We start from the raw sequence: 12,701 nt of genomic DNA, 5'->3' as shown, positions 1-12,701 counted from the left end.
TTTATATATAACAAGCTGCTGCTGCTGCTGCTGCTGCTGCTGCTCTTCTCCAACGCGCGCGTGTGATGATGCCGTATAGTTATATAGTAGTTGTGTATACGTATATTTCGAGAAACGAGAAAAATAAAGTAAAAATTTTATATATATACCGAAACTCGCGCGCGAAGCTCGTGCACTTATGAAAACTTTGACGGAGCCGACGCTGCCGACGCCTGACTGCTGCCGTTGTTCTCTCTCTCTCTCTCGCTTCGAGCAAAACGATATATATCGTGGCACAATTATATTTCGGGCAGCTATTTTTTGTCTATTACACGACTGTAAAGAGTTGAGTGTAATTCGCAACGTTTCTTTACTCCCCCACGAAAAGAGCGGATGGCATTCTCGTTGCAATGATTTTGAGGGAAACAAAATGAAAATTGTTGTTGTTGTTGTTGTCGTCGTCGCGCGCGCGACTCGAACTCGAATATATTTTTGGAAAACGCGCAGCGGCAGCCAACGACAAAAAACTTGCAAAAATTTCGGTATGTTTGGTACTTTAGCGCCAAAATTTACTTTCGTCCGTTATAAAGAGTCGCGTATATAAAATTCCACCAACTCTCCACCACGCGGCGGCATTAGACGCGAATTTCAATTATAAACAGTGTCAGAAGCAGATAATTCTCCCTGCTGTTGGTTAGCATGCACACACACACATTTATGTGCTTGCAAGCTCGCGCGAGCGCGCGCGGGAGTGTATAGATAACAAAATAAAGAAGAATCTTTCATCCCCGCGCCTACCCCTCCACCCCTCCACCCACCTCATGTTTAGGAGGCCTCGCCGCTCGCGAAAACCACGAAATTCGTTGGCACATACCTTTGCCCTGTTACCCTTTTTTCGGGGCGGCAAGAATAGCGCCGCTGCTGCTGCTCTTTGTGTGTGTGTGTGTGTGTGTGGGTGCCTAGGCTCGCGCGAGAGGATATATAGAAAAGGAAGCAAAAAAAAAGAAAAAAGAAATTGTACGAAACGCGCGCATAAAAAATGTATAGCCAAAGCTAGGTGAAGAATTTCCAAATAGAATTCTCTTTTCTGCGGACGTTTCGTTTTTTTTTCTACCCTATCCTTTTCTGTTGCTCTTTTAGTTTCCTCGGGATATCTACACACACACACACTGGCCTCTATATAGCCCGCTCGGCGCTCGGCTTTTTTTCAGGCTAGATCTCTCGATGCAGATACCAAAAAACCGCATCTACTTACTGTTTACCCCCGCGCGCTTTGTCCGCGCAGTACTTTTTGACTCGCGCGCGATGCCTGATGATAATTGCAATAATGGCCAAGGATGCGTTGCGTTCGGTCTAAAATTTTGTATTCCGAGTTATTTCAGTCTCTGAAAAAGCCATAAAACGTATAGAAAATATTCGAGTATAAACGGCTTAGTAGCAGTAATGCGATATTTTTATTACTTGTTGCTTTTTCCAGACGGTATAAGAGTCAAATATACGATCCGAGCTCGAAAAGTATACATTTTTATACGAAAACAACATCGACCGCAAATCATACGGATAAAAGTGCCCTATATAGTGCGAGATATCTTTTCGAGTTTACAGTTTAGGTCACGGCGAGATATAACACACAAACTACGAAGCAAAAATGGAAGAACAAGGGGGAGCTTAATATACATCCGTGAATTAGATTAAAAAGGTCTACTAAGGTAGTGGTACCAGCGAGTAGCAGCAGCAGCAGAAGCAGCAGCGAAGCGAACCTATAAAAATTACTCTAAGCCACATAATAAATTTCACTGATCCCTCTAACGTGCTAGCTACTATACACGGGTCGCCCCAAGGATTTCTCGAGGCTTTCAAATTTCTTTACTCGCGAGCAAGCACATCCAAAGCGAGTAGAGCGAAAGAGAGAGAGAGAGAGAGAGCCTATATGCAAATAAGCAGTCTCGAGCGCAGCTCTCTTTCTCGCACCAGCTTTTCGGTGGGCTCTTTCCTAGCATTTAATAAAGTTAAGCACTCGGAGATTCTGTCCTCGCAATTTATTTTATCTGTTGTCCACTGTTTCTCGGGAAAAAGTATATGTTATATATTCCCCGGAGTAATAGATAAAAGTTCGAGATGGGGTTTTCATAATTGTTTTACTTTTTGGCGTTTTTTTCAACTTGCAAATATATCGGCAATTCGACGATATACTATTTGTCTGACGGTATACTATGTTTTACTACTTAAAGATCGAATCGCTTTTCGAAATTTGAAGAAAAAAACCTTCCCGTCTATTCGCAGGTAAATATCTGAAACTCAACGATCTCATAGCTAATTACGGATGAAGTTCCCCCAGTGGGTTGCCACTCGGTCAATCAACACCATTGCGGAAAGCTGATTATCCCCCGAGTCATCCCGGACGGCGAATAATGTATCGCAATAGATCCTATCGCGAATCGTCTGCGTTAACAAGTTACAGTAACTGAAAGTATCTCGGAGGGCGAATCTCGGGGTAGAGCCCTTATATATACGAGTTTACGCGTTTACCCAACGATAAATAATTTCGAAACGCAGCGCCACTTTCTTCGCGTTTTGAGGAATGTCGGTTGTTGTTGTTTTTTTCGAGTGAATTCAAAATCACATCTGACCCATTGTAGCTTTCGATTATTTAAAGAACCGAAAATTCGAGAGAGATAGAGAGAAAAACGTACGAAGCCATTTATCAATGCCACGACACATTTCTTCGAACGCATTGATTAATTAATAAATGAGGTTGGACGGAGAGCGAGAAAAATAAATCGGGTTAAAATCGGAAAAAAAAACGAAAAAAAAAAACGTCGACATGACAAGAGAGAGAGAGCCGAGGGCCACTCCGGAGTGCCACCGCGCCCATATGATGTACAGCGCACGCAACACATAGCGTACATGCATGCATGCATACATGTTGTATACGTGTATCGACTCGTCGTCGTCGTTCGTCGTCGTCGTTGCCGGAGTCTGTCTCTTTTCTATAAAGTATTCCTCTGACGACGACAAAGTCGTCGCCAATAAAATGTCTCAGCGCCAAGAAAGTTTTACACGCGTTGCATACGCTATACCGTATGCACGAAAGAAGGAGACGACGACGACGACCGCAACCACACGTGAAGAAGTCAAAAAGATACGCGACAACGACTGAGGAGAGGAGAAGAGGACCGAGACGACGACGAAAAGGGAACAAGTCTGCGTGCATAACTCGCGAACAAAAGCCTAAGATAGACACATTGGAAGGCAATAAATCGTTTCTCGGGAATCGTCTCGAAAATAATTTAGTCCCCGTGTCTTCTGCAATATGGGTTTTGCTTCGCCTGCTGCTGCCGTATATAGGTAGTAAGCAACAATACACTCTATTATGTACATAACGAGATGTATCTACGCTCATTCATCTTGTCGAGGTTTGATCGCGCGCATAGCATACGTGAGCTGCTGCTGTGCATGTTTGGTATATCGTGTGGGGTAAAAATTTAGCCAATTTCGCCGAGGATCGTCTTTGTCGTCCTCTTGAGGACACTTAATAGGCTTGTACAAACACAGACTGAAGGGCCACCGCCGCCGCCGCCGACTACTACTGCCTGCTGCTGGAATCTCCCTATACGGCGATATTTCATTGAAAAGGGAATACAAAACGGGGAAGGCAGCGGCGTACATGTATGCATCACCCTCGCGCACACATTATACACACAAACGCAGGTATGTATATACGTGCGCGTATGGACGTCGACGAATTTGTCCCTCTCTCTCGGCTCGGCTCGGCTATGGTAGTGGTAGTAGTACACAATTGACCTGGGCGCGCGCGCTACGCTCGTATTATATGCAGGCGGGCGCGTTATAACCGAGACCGAGATTGCCGGGGACCGATAAGACGAGTGGCCGGTACCTTTAATATACGTATACGCCACTTATTCAATGTGTGGTAATGAAAAATTTTACGCCTCAACGTTGTATACACGTTGAGTGTGTGTATGTTTAAGATAAAACGTCGTATCCTGTGTGTGCGATTTTCGCGTAAAATCACAAAGCGTACGAAACTTTCGATGAAAACATCGAAATATATTTAACGTTTTCTCTCTCTCTCTCTCTCTCTCTCTCTACCAAAAAATTCCGATCTCTCTCTATAAGTAACTAATGGAAATCGATCGTGTGCGCTAAAAACTGACTACTAACCGATATATGTGTAGTATGTTCGACTGCTGCTGCTGCGAACGTATTTTTACACGAGTAAAAAAGGGGGACCGCTGCTGCTGCACACGCCACCGGAGTGTCAAATCTTTTGACTTAACGCGAGTTTTTTCGGCGGAGGACGGAGGGAAGGGTTGAAAAATCTCGGAGATTGGTTTTCACTCTCACACACACACACATATGGACAAAACTAACGTTATCACGCGCGCAAGTTGGGTGTAAGTGTGTGCAGCGCGCAGCTGCCAAAAAAACGTCAGAAATTATATTTCAACTTCTTTTTTTGGTGTGCGGGCAAAAGACGCACGACGAGCTCACGGGGTATAGTACCTGATGATTTACTACACTTTAAAAAGTCTTTGAATTTTGTTTATACCGTCTCTCTCTACACCGGTGCTTGCTTGGGCTTGCGCAAGCGTGTGTGAAAACTAGGTAAAAACTGTCATACATCTTCTCTCTCTCTCTCTCTCTCTCTCTCTCTCTCTCGGGCTTCTCTCTCACAATATGCTGGATATCAAAATGAAAATTTTTAAGCTCCGTAACGCACTCCGGCCTCTAACGGGCTGCGCGCCTCCTTGAAAACTTTTTCTCTTTGAGACGAGAGCGCGACGTGTATGAGAATATCGTCGTGATCCCGAAGCTTGATCCATCAAAAATCCGAGAGTATGCATACGCGCGAAATATATAAAACATAATATCGCGCGTCACGCCTGCTGTAATAGACCCTAGAACAAGACGGACTACTGCTTCACGCACACACATATCGAAATCCAAAATTACACTCGTGCGAGAGGCGCAAAACAAGTTACTTCTCTTTTCAGGGAAAATTTCATCATATCGCACACGTATACACTACGAGAGACGCACAACACAATAGCTCCTTACCGCGAAATCAAAAGAGAAAACGAATAATAAAGAGAATACAAAGGCAACGAAGTAGAAGAAGAAGAAGTATAAGTATAAGAAGAAGCAGCATGAAAGAGATATATGTAGGAGCTATAGAGGAAAAAGCGAGGGAAAGTCTCGCATGTGCAGCAGCAGCAGCGGGTGGGAGAAAACGCGGCTATTCACACACGTGTGTTGACACGGGGCTGCATGTGCATCTAAGCGGTATCTTGGTCTACTTCTTCGGGGATATAACGTCGCCGACGACGACGACGACGACGTGGGAGCCCGGCCGCCTTTCACACTGCTGCTGCTCTCGCTCGCTCTCTCGAAAACCACAAAAGCTCATTAATCTTACGCGCGCCAAAGGCTAAATCGTGTGGCGGATGTCACGCAATGTGGATATGTATATAAGCGGCACACGAGTATACATTCAGAGCTTCGGGCGGGGAGTAGCTCTATGTGTATAGAGAGAGAGCTCCTTTTCGTGCCACACACACACACACACACAGCTACTCGCTCACCGCTTTTAAATCTATCAATATTGTCCTTTTCCTTAATCGATTTCTCCTCGCTCCTCGCGCTGCTGCTGCTGCTGCCTGTCAATCTCATCTTTAAATTCTCGTCCGTTTTCCGAACTCCCTAGCGAGCGAGTCTCAGAGATTTATTATGTATATAAAGTGTATATATATCGAGATGAAACATTTTTCAACGACAGCATAATTTTCTTCTGCCAACGCGTGCGAAAGTATACGATGCTAAATCCGTATAACTCAACGATTTAAAAAAATGAAAAAATAACGATAAAAAAACTTCTGATTCTTTTTCTCAATTAATAGCGTCCAAGTAGTATCACGAGCGCGCGCGCGCGAGCTCACCGTCGGACTGGCAGTTAAATGGAGTTACGGAGTTACTTTCTCGGTGACACAGCTCGCCGAGCAGCAGCCGTAGAGTTACTCATTTGATGATGTGGTCCGCGCAGCAGCAGCAAGCATCGCATCGCGTCGCAGCTGCTACTGCTGCGATTTATGAACTGTAACGACCTCGACGTATACGAGAGAGAGAGAGAGAGAGAGCTGTCTTAATATAGCCTCGGCAGCGCAAATTTTAAATGCTTCAATTATATACGATATCGGTTTAAAAAAAAATAGCTTTACCCTTATAAACGGATTTGTCGTTTTACTGAAAAATCAAAAGCTCGCGTATATCTACTTATTATTCGGGCCATCTTCGGTCTCCGCCGCCAGATGGCGAGTACCTTTCGCGCGTAAATCCGCAAGTGGCCAAGCCAAAACAATTGTATAAGTTGATTAGTGTCAGGACTGACAATTATAATTTGCGCATTTTCCGAAAAACTACGAAGTTCACGTCTTCGATGTAAAAATGCTCTTTCATAGTCCGACTACAGAAACGAGCTAAAAGTCGAACTTAAAAAAGTCGAACATTAATTTCCAAAATATCCTTCAAAATATGTACATGAGAAACGCGATTTAAAGAAAAACAATATAACGTCGCGTGAAACACTTTCTCGCGAGCTTGCGCGCGTAGAATAATATTATTGTTTCTCTTTCTCTTATACCCACGCGGCGGCGGCACGAGCTTTCCACGCGGCAGCAACGTCGTCGTCGTCGTCGGGGTTATAATTCTACGCACGGTTTTTTCCAATTACACCTTGGCACGAGTCGCTACCACTTCTTCTTCGTCTTCTTCATCCCAATTACTCACGAGAGCCCTTTACTGTCGCTAGTAGAGCTAGAGCAAAAGAGAGAGAGTGGCAACCTATAGAGGTGCCTCTCTCTCTTGCACTCGGGAAACGCGCGCGCGGGTAAGAGAGAAAGAGAGAGAGAGAGAGAGAGAGAGCGCTATTGATCGGAGGCCAAGCGGGGTCAGCCAACGAGTCGCTATATGACTCGAGCTGCTGCTGCTGCTGCTGCTGCTGCTGCTGTAAGTGTGAGTCTGTGTATTATGTACGTGTGTAGTCCAGCACACTCACTCGCACACACATTTTTCGTCTATGTGTCTGTGTGCATGTGTGAGCTTGTAGTTTGCACGTGCTGCTGTTGCTCGCGCTGCTAGCCCCCCCACTCACCCCCAATAAGAGAGAACTACCCCCGCACTCGCACATTCTACTTTAAAAAGAGCCCGCGCGCGCACGCGGACTCTCGCAGGATTTTTCATTCCTTCTGTATTTTTACTTTTACTTCGACGATAATGAAAAAGAAAAAAAAAGAAAGAATCTCTGATCGATGATCGATAACTGTAGGTGTGATCTTTGACATAGGGAATTTGGACGCTCCGGCGCGGATTAGCTTTGAATTCGGGGATGAATGCGAGAGAGAGAGAGCAGCAACGAGCGTCTGCAAATAATTGGACCAACTCGCTGGAACCTTTCATGTACTAGGGTTATATATATTATATATATATAAATGAAAACTGACCGCCATTTGACCTTCCACCCCATTCTCTCTTGCTCTCTCTCGGTGCAATTTACTCGCGCGGAATAATCATAAGGTAATACCTACTTCGTCAGGCCACTCAATTGAGCGTTAAAATTAGTTTTAATAGCTCGGGCAGGCGCGTGCTGCCGCTGCAAGCTCGTTTCTTTTTTTCTTTTTTTTTTTTAATGAAAAATTTCTCTTACGCCTCTCAACCATTCATTTTCGCCACCATGGGCTCGGTGGGTTGGTGAAAAAAAGAGAGAGAGATAGAGATAGAGAGGTAGGCAAAATTTACACGTAGATATCCCAGTAGCAGTAGCAATGTGCTGCAAAAATTCCCGAGCCAGCCCCCCCGAAAAAAGCGAACGAAAAACTCTGAGCTTTGAACATCTCTTTTGCTCTCTCTCTCTCTCTCTCTCTCTCTCTCGCTGCTGCTACTACATGTGCGTACGGTACATTGCTTTTTCTCGTTTTCTCGTGTGTTGCATACATAGGCATTAGTTTCTCACACTCTCTCTCTCTCTCACTGCGCTCTGCTGACTATTACGCGACTATACACACGCGGCGCGTATGGTGTGCGCTGTGTGCTGTATGCTGCTAGGGCGAGAGGGAAGCGAGATAACATCAACGGCGTTAACCAGCCAAAACTCGCCGCCCCCCGCTTCATCCTTAATATACGAGTATCGCGAGTACTTATGTGTGCACGCGTAAAATATATAGCGTAAAAAGCCCTATTTATGTTTACGAATTAACTAAGTATTCACATTCGCATTTATTTATTATTCTAGCTCGTGTGTGTGTGTAAGAGCGAGTTACCCACTTTTTTATTTCGACCCCACGCGCTCGCTCACTCGCTCGCTCCTTTGCACGTTTTTAACGCTCGCGCGCGATATTATTTAAATTACTCCTTCGTTGGCTGGCTGCTAGAGCGCTATATATACCATATAAGTGCGAGAGCTCGGGCTCTGATGTTTTATTATGTTTAAGAGGTTTAATTTATTAGGCTTTTTAAAAAGGTATTTTTGACGTTGCGTTGGGGATACTACTAAAACAATTTTAATTTTCTCACTCCCAACGCCGAAAAAAAAAAAAGAAAAAAATTGAAATTGTTGCAAAATTAATAGTCAACAAGCTGAAGGACGCGCCACAGAGAGAGGACTGTAGTAATAAGCGCAGACGCAAGGCCGGAGAAAGAAAAGATAAAGTTCGAGCATGCGGTGTAAGCGAAAATTCTTTGTGTGTAATGGCCGCATGTACGTATGACGATATATACCGTAAACATATTTTTGATAGCTTTTTGTAATTTTTGTTGTTTCTTACGTGTACCAAAAAAATGCTAATTTTTAAACGCGTCGAGCAGAAAATAACTTTTTTTTTCGTGTATAATACTTTGTTTGCTTCGAAGCGCTTTTAAAGAGGGTATAATGTACAATCGTTCAAGCCTCGGCAAACACACGGTGATTGTGCATTTTTCAATACCAAAACGCACGCAATACGTGTAATGTAAATTTTGCGCGCGACAAAGATTAAGAGTGCGGCGGGGGGTGGTAGTGGTGGTGGAGGTGCAAGAAAAAAAATCATTCACTTTATTACTTTATTTTTTCGCAATTATCTTTATCGTAGAGCGATCGAAAAACAACACGTCGTTGCCTCGTTGCGTCGAATCGATTAAACGCGTCTTTAAAAGTTTATCACGATATATAAATACAAAAGAGTCGCCGATGAATTACCGACGATTTCCGCTTTCGAATAATTTGTGCGCACACGGTTTATTTATCCGAGAACTTCGCCCCGATGCTTCGATGGCTCTCTCTTCCTTCTCTCGATCAAGTTAGCTTTTAACCCTCCTTTCCCCCCGCGCCTCGCTATATATGTATGTACGTTTTGTCCTTTTGTGTCTCTCGATCGGGAGGCGGCTCCTCCTCCTCCTTCTTCTTCTTGCTCGAGTAGACGACGAGACGTTTCGAGGGAAATCTTAGAAAATTATTTCGGACGAGTGGACATGAACATTGGTCACTTACCTCATTGGTATTCCATCGATGCCTTTGTGTAGGAAAATGCTCCGCACGCGGCAGCGTCTCCAAATTTTCTGGCAGCTTGATCGGATCTCCATCTACGGACATACCAGACGGGTCTTGGGTCATACAAAATACATAAATTCTATACAGCAAATAAATATCGATAAAAAATGCAACAGAGCTAGTATTATTCCGATCTATTTACTTTTTCTCTCTCTCCTTTTTCTTTTTGTTATTTATCATTATTGTTATGGAAATGACGCGATAATCGCGCGCACTGAAACAAATGTAAGTGTCAGAAAGTAGTAAGGACAGCTAAATTTGAAGTCGAGGAGGGGCGCGGCGGGAATGCGAAATAAAGTTCCAAATGAACCATACAGATAAAATTTATTTAATCGATAAAAAGTTATGACGGTATTTTCCCAAGGCGAATACGTTATTACAGAGAAACGCAAGCCCCACGGGCTGTGCGTGCACAAAAGGAACGGTCTTAGCAATGCCAAAACTTAACACATAGTAACTTTTTTTTTCTCCTCCCGCCCGACTTTTAACTTATTATTATTATTGCTATTACGTCGACTTTAATTCATGTTCGTGTAGAAGTAATACTTGAATGATTACAAGGTTCGATCGAATAATTAAAAAGAAAAAGTATACCACAGTGATTTAAATTAAAACGAATTAGTTGTATTTCTATTTCCGACGGAATTGACGATGAACGATTAAAATATCATTATGATGGTTAAAGTAATTATATAAAGCGAAATCACGTATAATTAAATCTTGAAAGTGCCATTAGAATAAACGCACGAGAGCAAATAAATAATAGATCATGTTCAAAGACAAAACCCTCGCGACGAATGTTGGTAGTAATAGCCTGGCTAATTTACTCGTGCATACGCGATTATCCGATTACGATTGACAATTCCAAAAGGTTCCATCTGAAAGGACTTTGATCTCAACAGATGTAATGTTCATTTAATCAGAGCCGATTACCAATTAAGATTAGAAAATGTGCACATACTTTATTACATCTGGGTCACTCCGTTATGTTTCGAAAAATCAGAAATGAAATCGTTACAAGCTGTATACACTTTATCAACGTAACAACGGAACAAAAGTCGTCCGGAGGCGCGCGCGAAGTTACAAAATTTTAATTTTTTACTTTTACTTCGGTATATTGTATCCCTTTCGAATTCTCGGTAAGGTGTATTAGCAAATTTCCAACTCCTAAAACTTTTGATTTTACTCCGGGTAAAGTGTTTTTTTTTTCTCTCTCTCACCCCCTTCAAGTTAAGCACGAAAGCACAGAATTTATCATAACAAAGTTAAAGCTCTTCTGTATATAGAACGAGAGAGAAATACTATGTGCCTGACGCGAGCTACTATATAGGCACTCGAGAAAGCACACACAACACGCGAACACAGACACACACACACACACAGAGTACAGCAGTAGCTGTATATAGAGCAAAGACACCCATATCTGGTACCGTAAATATTCTTCCTTCTCTCTTCGGTTCATTATCAATTCAAATGACCAAAACAAAGGCAAAAATACGTACGCCTGTACAGCTCTCGCGATGTCTATTCGGTAGGCTATACACACACGTATACGAAGGTATAGAAGGTGTACATTAACATCTGCACGTCAAAGGTGCATATAAACGTTGAGGATCGTTATACGAGGCGAATGACGGAGTAGAAAAATCGTAGACGTCGAGGGCGCGAGCATGTAAGCATCGGGGGAGGCGAAGGGGCGCTCGCTTACCAACGTGTTGTAACTCTGTATACATAACAGTGTAGCGTAGCGGAGTTGGCGTTCGTTAGAGCTCATTCCATCCACATCGAGTTCTCTCTCGGAGCTCGTCTATAATTTACATACCACCGTTTCATCAAGATTACTCTCTCTCTGCGATGTGTCGTGGTGGGATTCGCGCCGTGTGCTGTGCTGTGTGTAGCTCGTTAATCGGTACCGGGACAAATATCGGGATAGGATTTATACTTCGCTGCGAGAAAATGTGTCGCGTCGACGATGATGCCGTTTTTTTATGGTCGATCAGTGAAATTTTTTCCAATTCCGTCGGAATTTGTTTAAAAATCTCATCTACCTCCGTTTATATACAATCGGAAAGTAAAACAGAGATTTCGTTTCAATTTCGAACGTGTGACACATATTTTTTGTGCAGCTAAAAATATAATCATAATTTTGTATACCCCACGGAGAATACGATCCTTTACGTTTTCATTTTGTTGTAACAAAAAAAAGAGAGAGAGAAAGTTTCGCGAAAAGCTGCTTTTTTTGCGCGCGCGCGAATCGAAACTCCACTACAGTTTTACACCGAAGCCTAATTTAAAAAAAGCGGGTATCGTGCCCACAGACAATTTCCATCGTTTTTATTGGTATAATCTCCTTTCTCGCCCTCCGCGGCCCCCTGCACCCACCCATCCCTCGTCTGCCCGCGTGTCGTTCGCGGCAACTGCGAGGAATAACTTTTGATGCATTCGCATAAAGAAAAAAGAAAAAAATCACTGCCTCGATAAGATCAATTTACATTGGAGTTTCTTTGGTGTGGGGGGGTATATATACTTGGGTGCGAAGCACGTGTGTTCGAAGAAAGATCGATCGTTGTTGATGCAATTTTCATGATTCATCGTGCGAATCATTAATTTTCATTAAAGAAATGTAGCCTCAGCCACGCGCGCCGCCATATATATACTCCCAAGTAATTTTATCAACGTTTTAGCTAATTCGTACGGATCTCCGACCGAGATAAAGACCCAAACTCAATGAAAACATCCCAACCCTGCCCCTCGAGTTTAATACCTCGAAGAAAACTCCGAGATTGGAGATTAAAGAAAGAAAGAAGCGGAGTAAGAAGAAAAAAAGGAAGAGAAAAGAAAAGAGCGGAACTTACTCGGTGCTAAAGGCGTGGGATAAGACGCGTGATAAACAACGCGCTGGTGTCCAGACGCGTGGCCATGAAATCCAGCCATCTTGCTCGTCCGGTTCTTGTTATTATTATTATTGTTGTTGTTACGATGATGATTCGTGTTTTTTTTATCGTCGTCGGCACAGCCACTACTACCACTACCACTATCGCCAGCTGCAGCTCCCGCGCGTACGACGACCAGTCTATTGCAGTAACGACCTCTCATCAAAGCTAGATGTAGAGCCTCGCCG

General features: G+C 43.4%; 1 protein-coding gene across 1 annotated transcript in view; it reads right to left on the bottom strand.

Moving 5' to 3' along the window:
* LOC106654177 (calmodulin-binding transcription activator 2) overlaps positions 1-12,701 on the bottom strand; it is a 66,842-nt gene that overhangs the window by 24,116 nt on the left and 30,025 nt on the right. The window contains exon 4 of the mRNA XM_023458871.1: positions 9,521-9,612. Within this exon, the coding sequence (XP_023314639.1) occupies positions 9,521-9,612 (92 nt within the window). The remainder of the gene's footprint in view (positions 1-9,520; positions 9,613-12,701) is intronic.

Source organism: Trichogramma pretiosum, unplaced genomic scaffold (assembly GCF_000599845.2).
Source record: "Trichogramma pretiosum strain Unisexual culture from Peru unplaced genomic scaffold, Tpre_2.0 scaffold25, whole genome shotgun sequence".
NCBI lineage: Eukaryota > Metazoa > Arthropoda > Insecta > Hymenoptera > Trichogrammatidae > Trichogramma > Trichogramma pretiosum.
The sequence above is the reverse complement of the archived record's forward strand: the minus strand, read 5'-3'. Positions and strand labels throughout refer to the sequence as shown.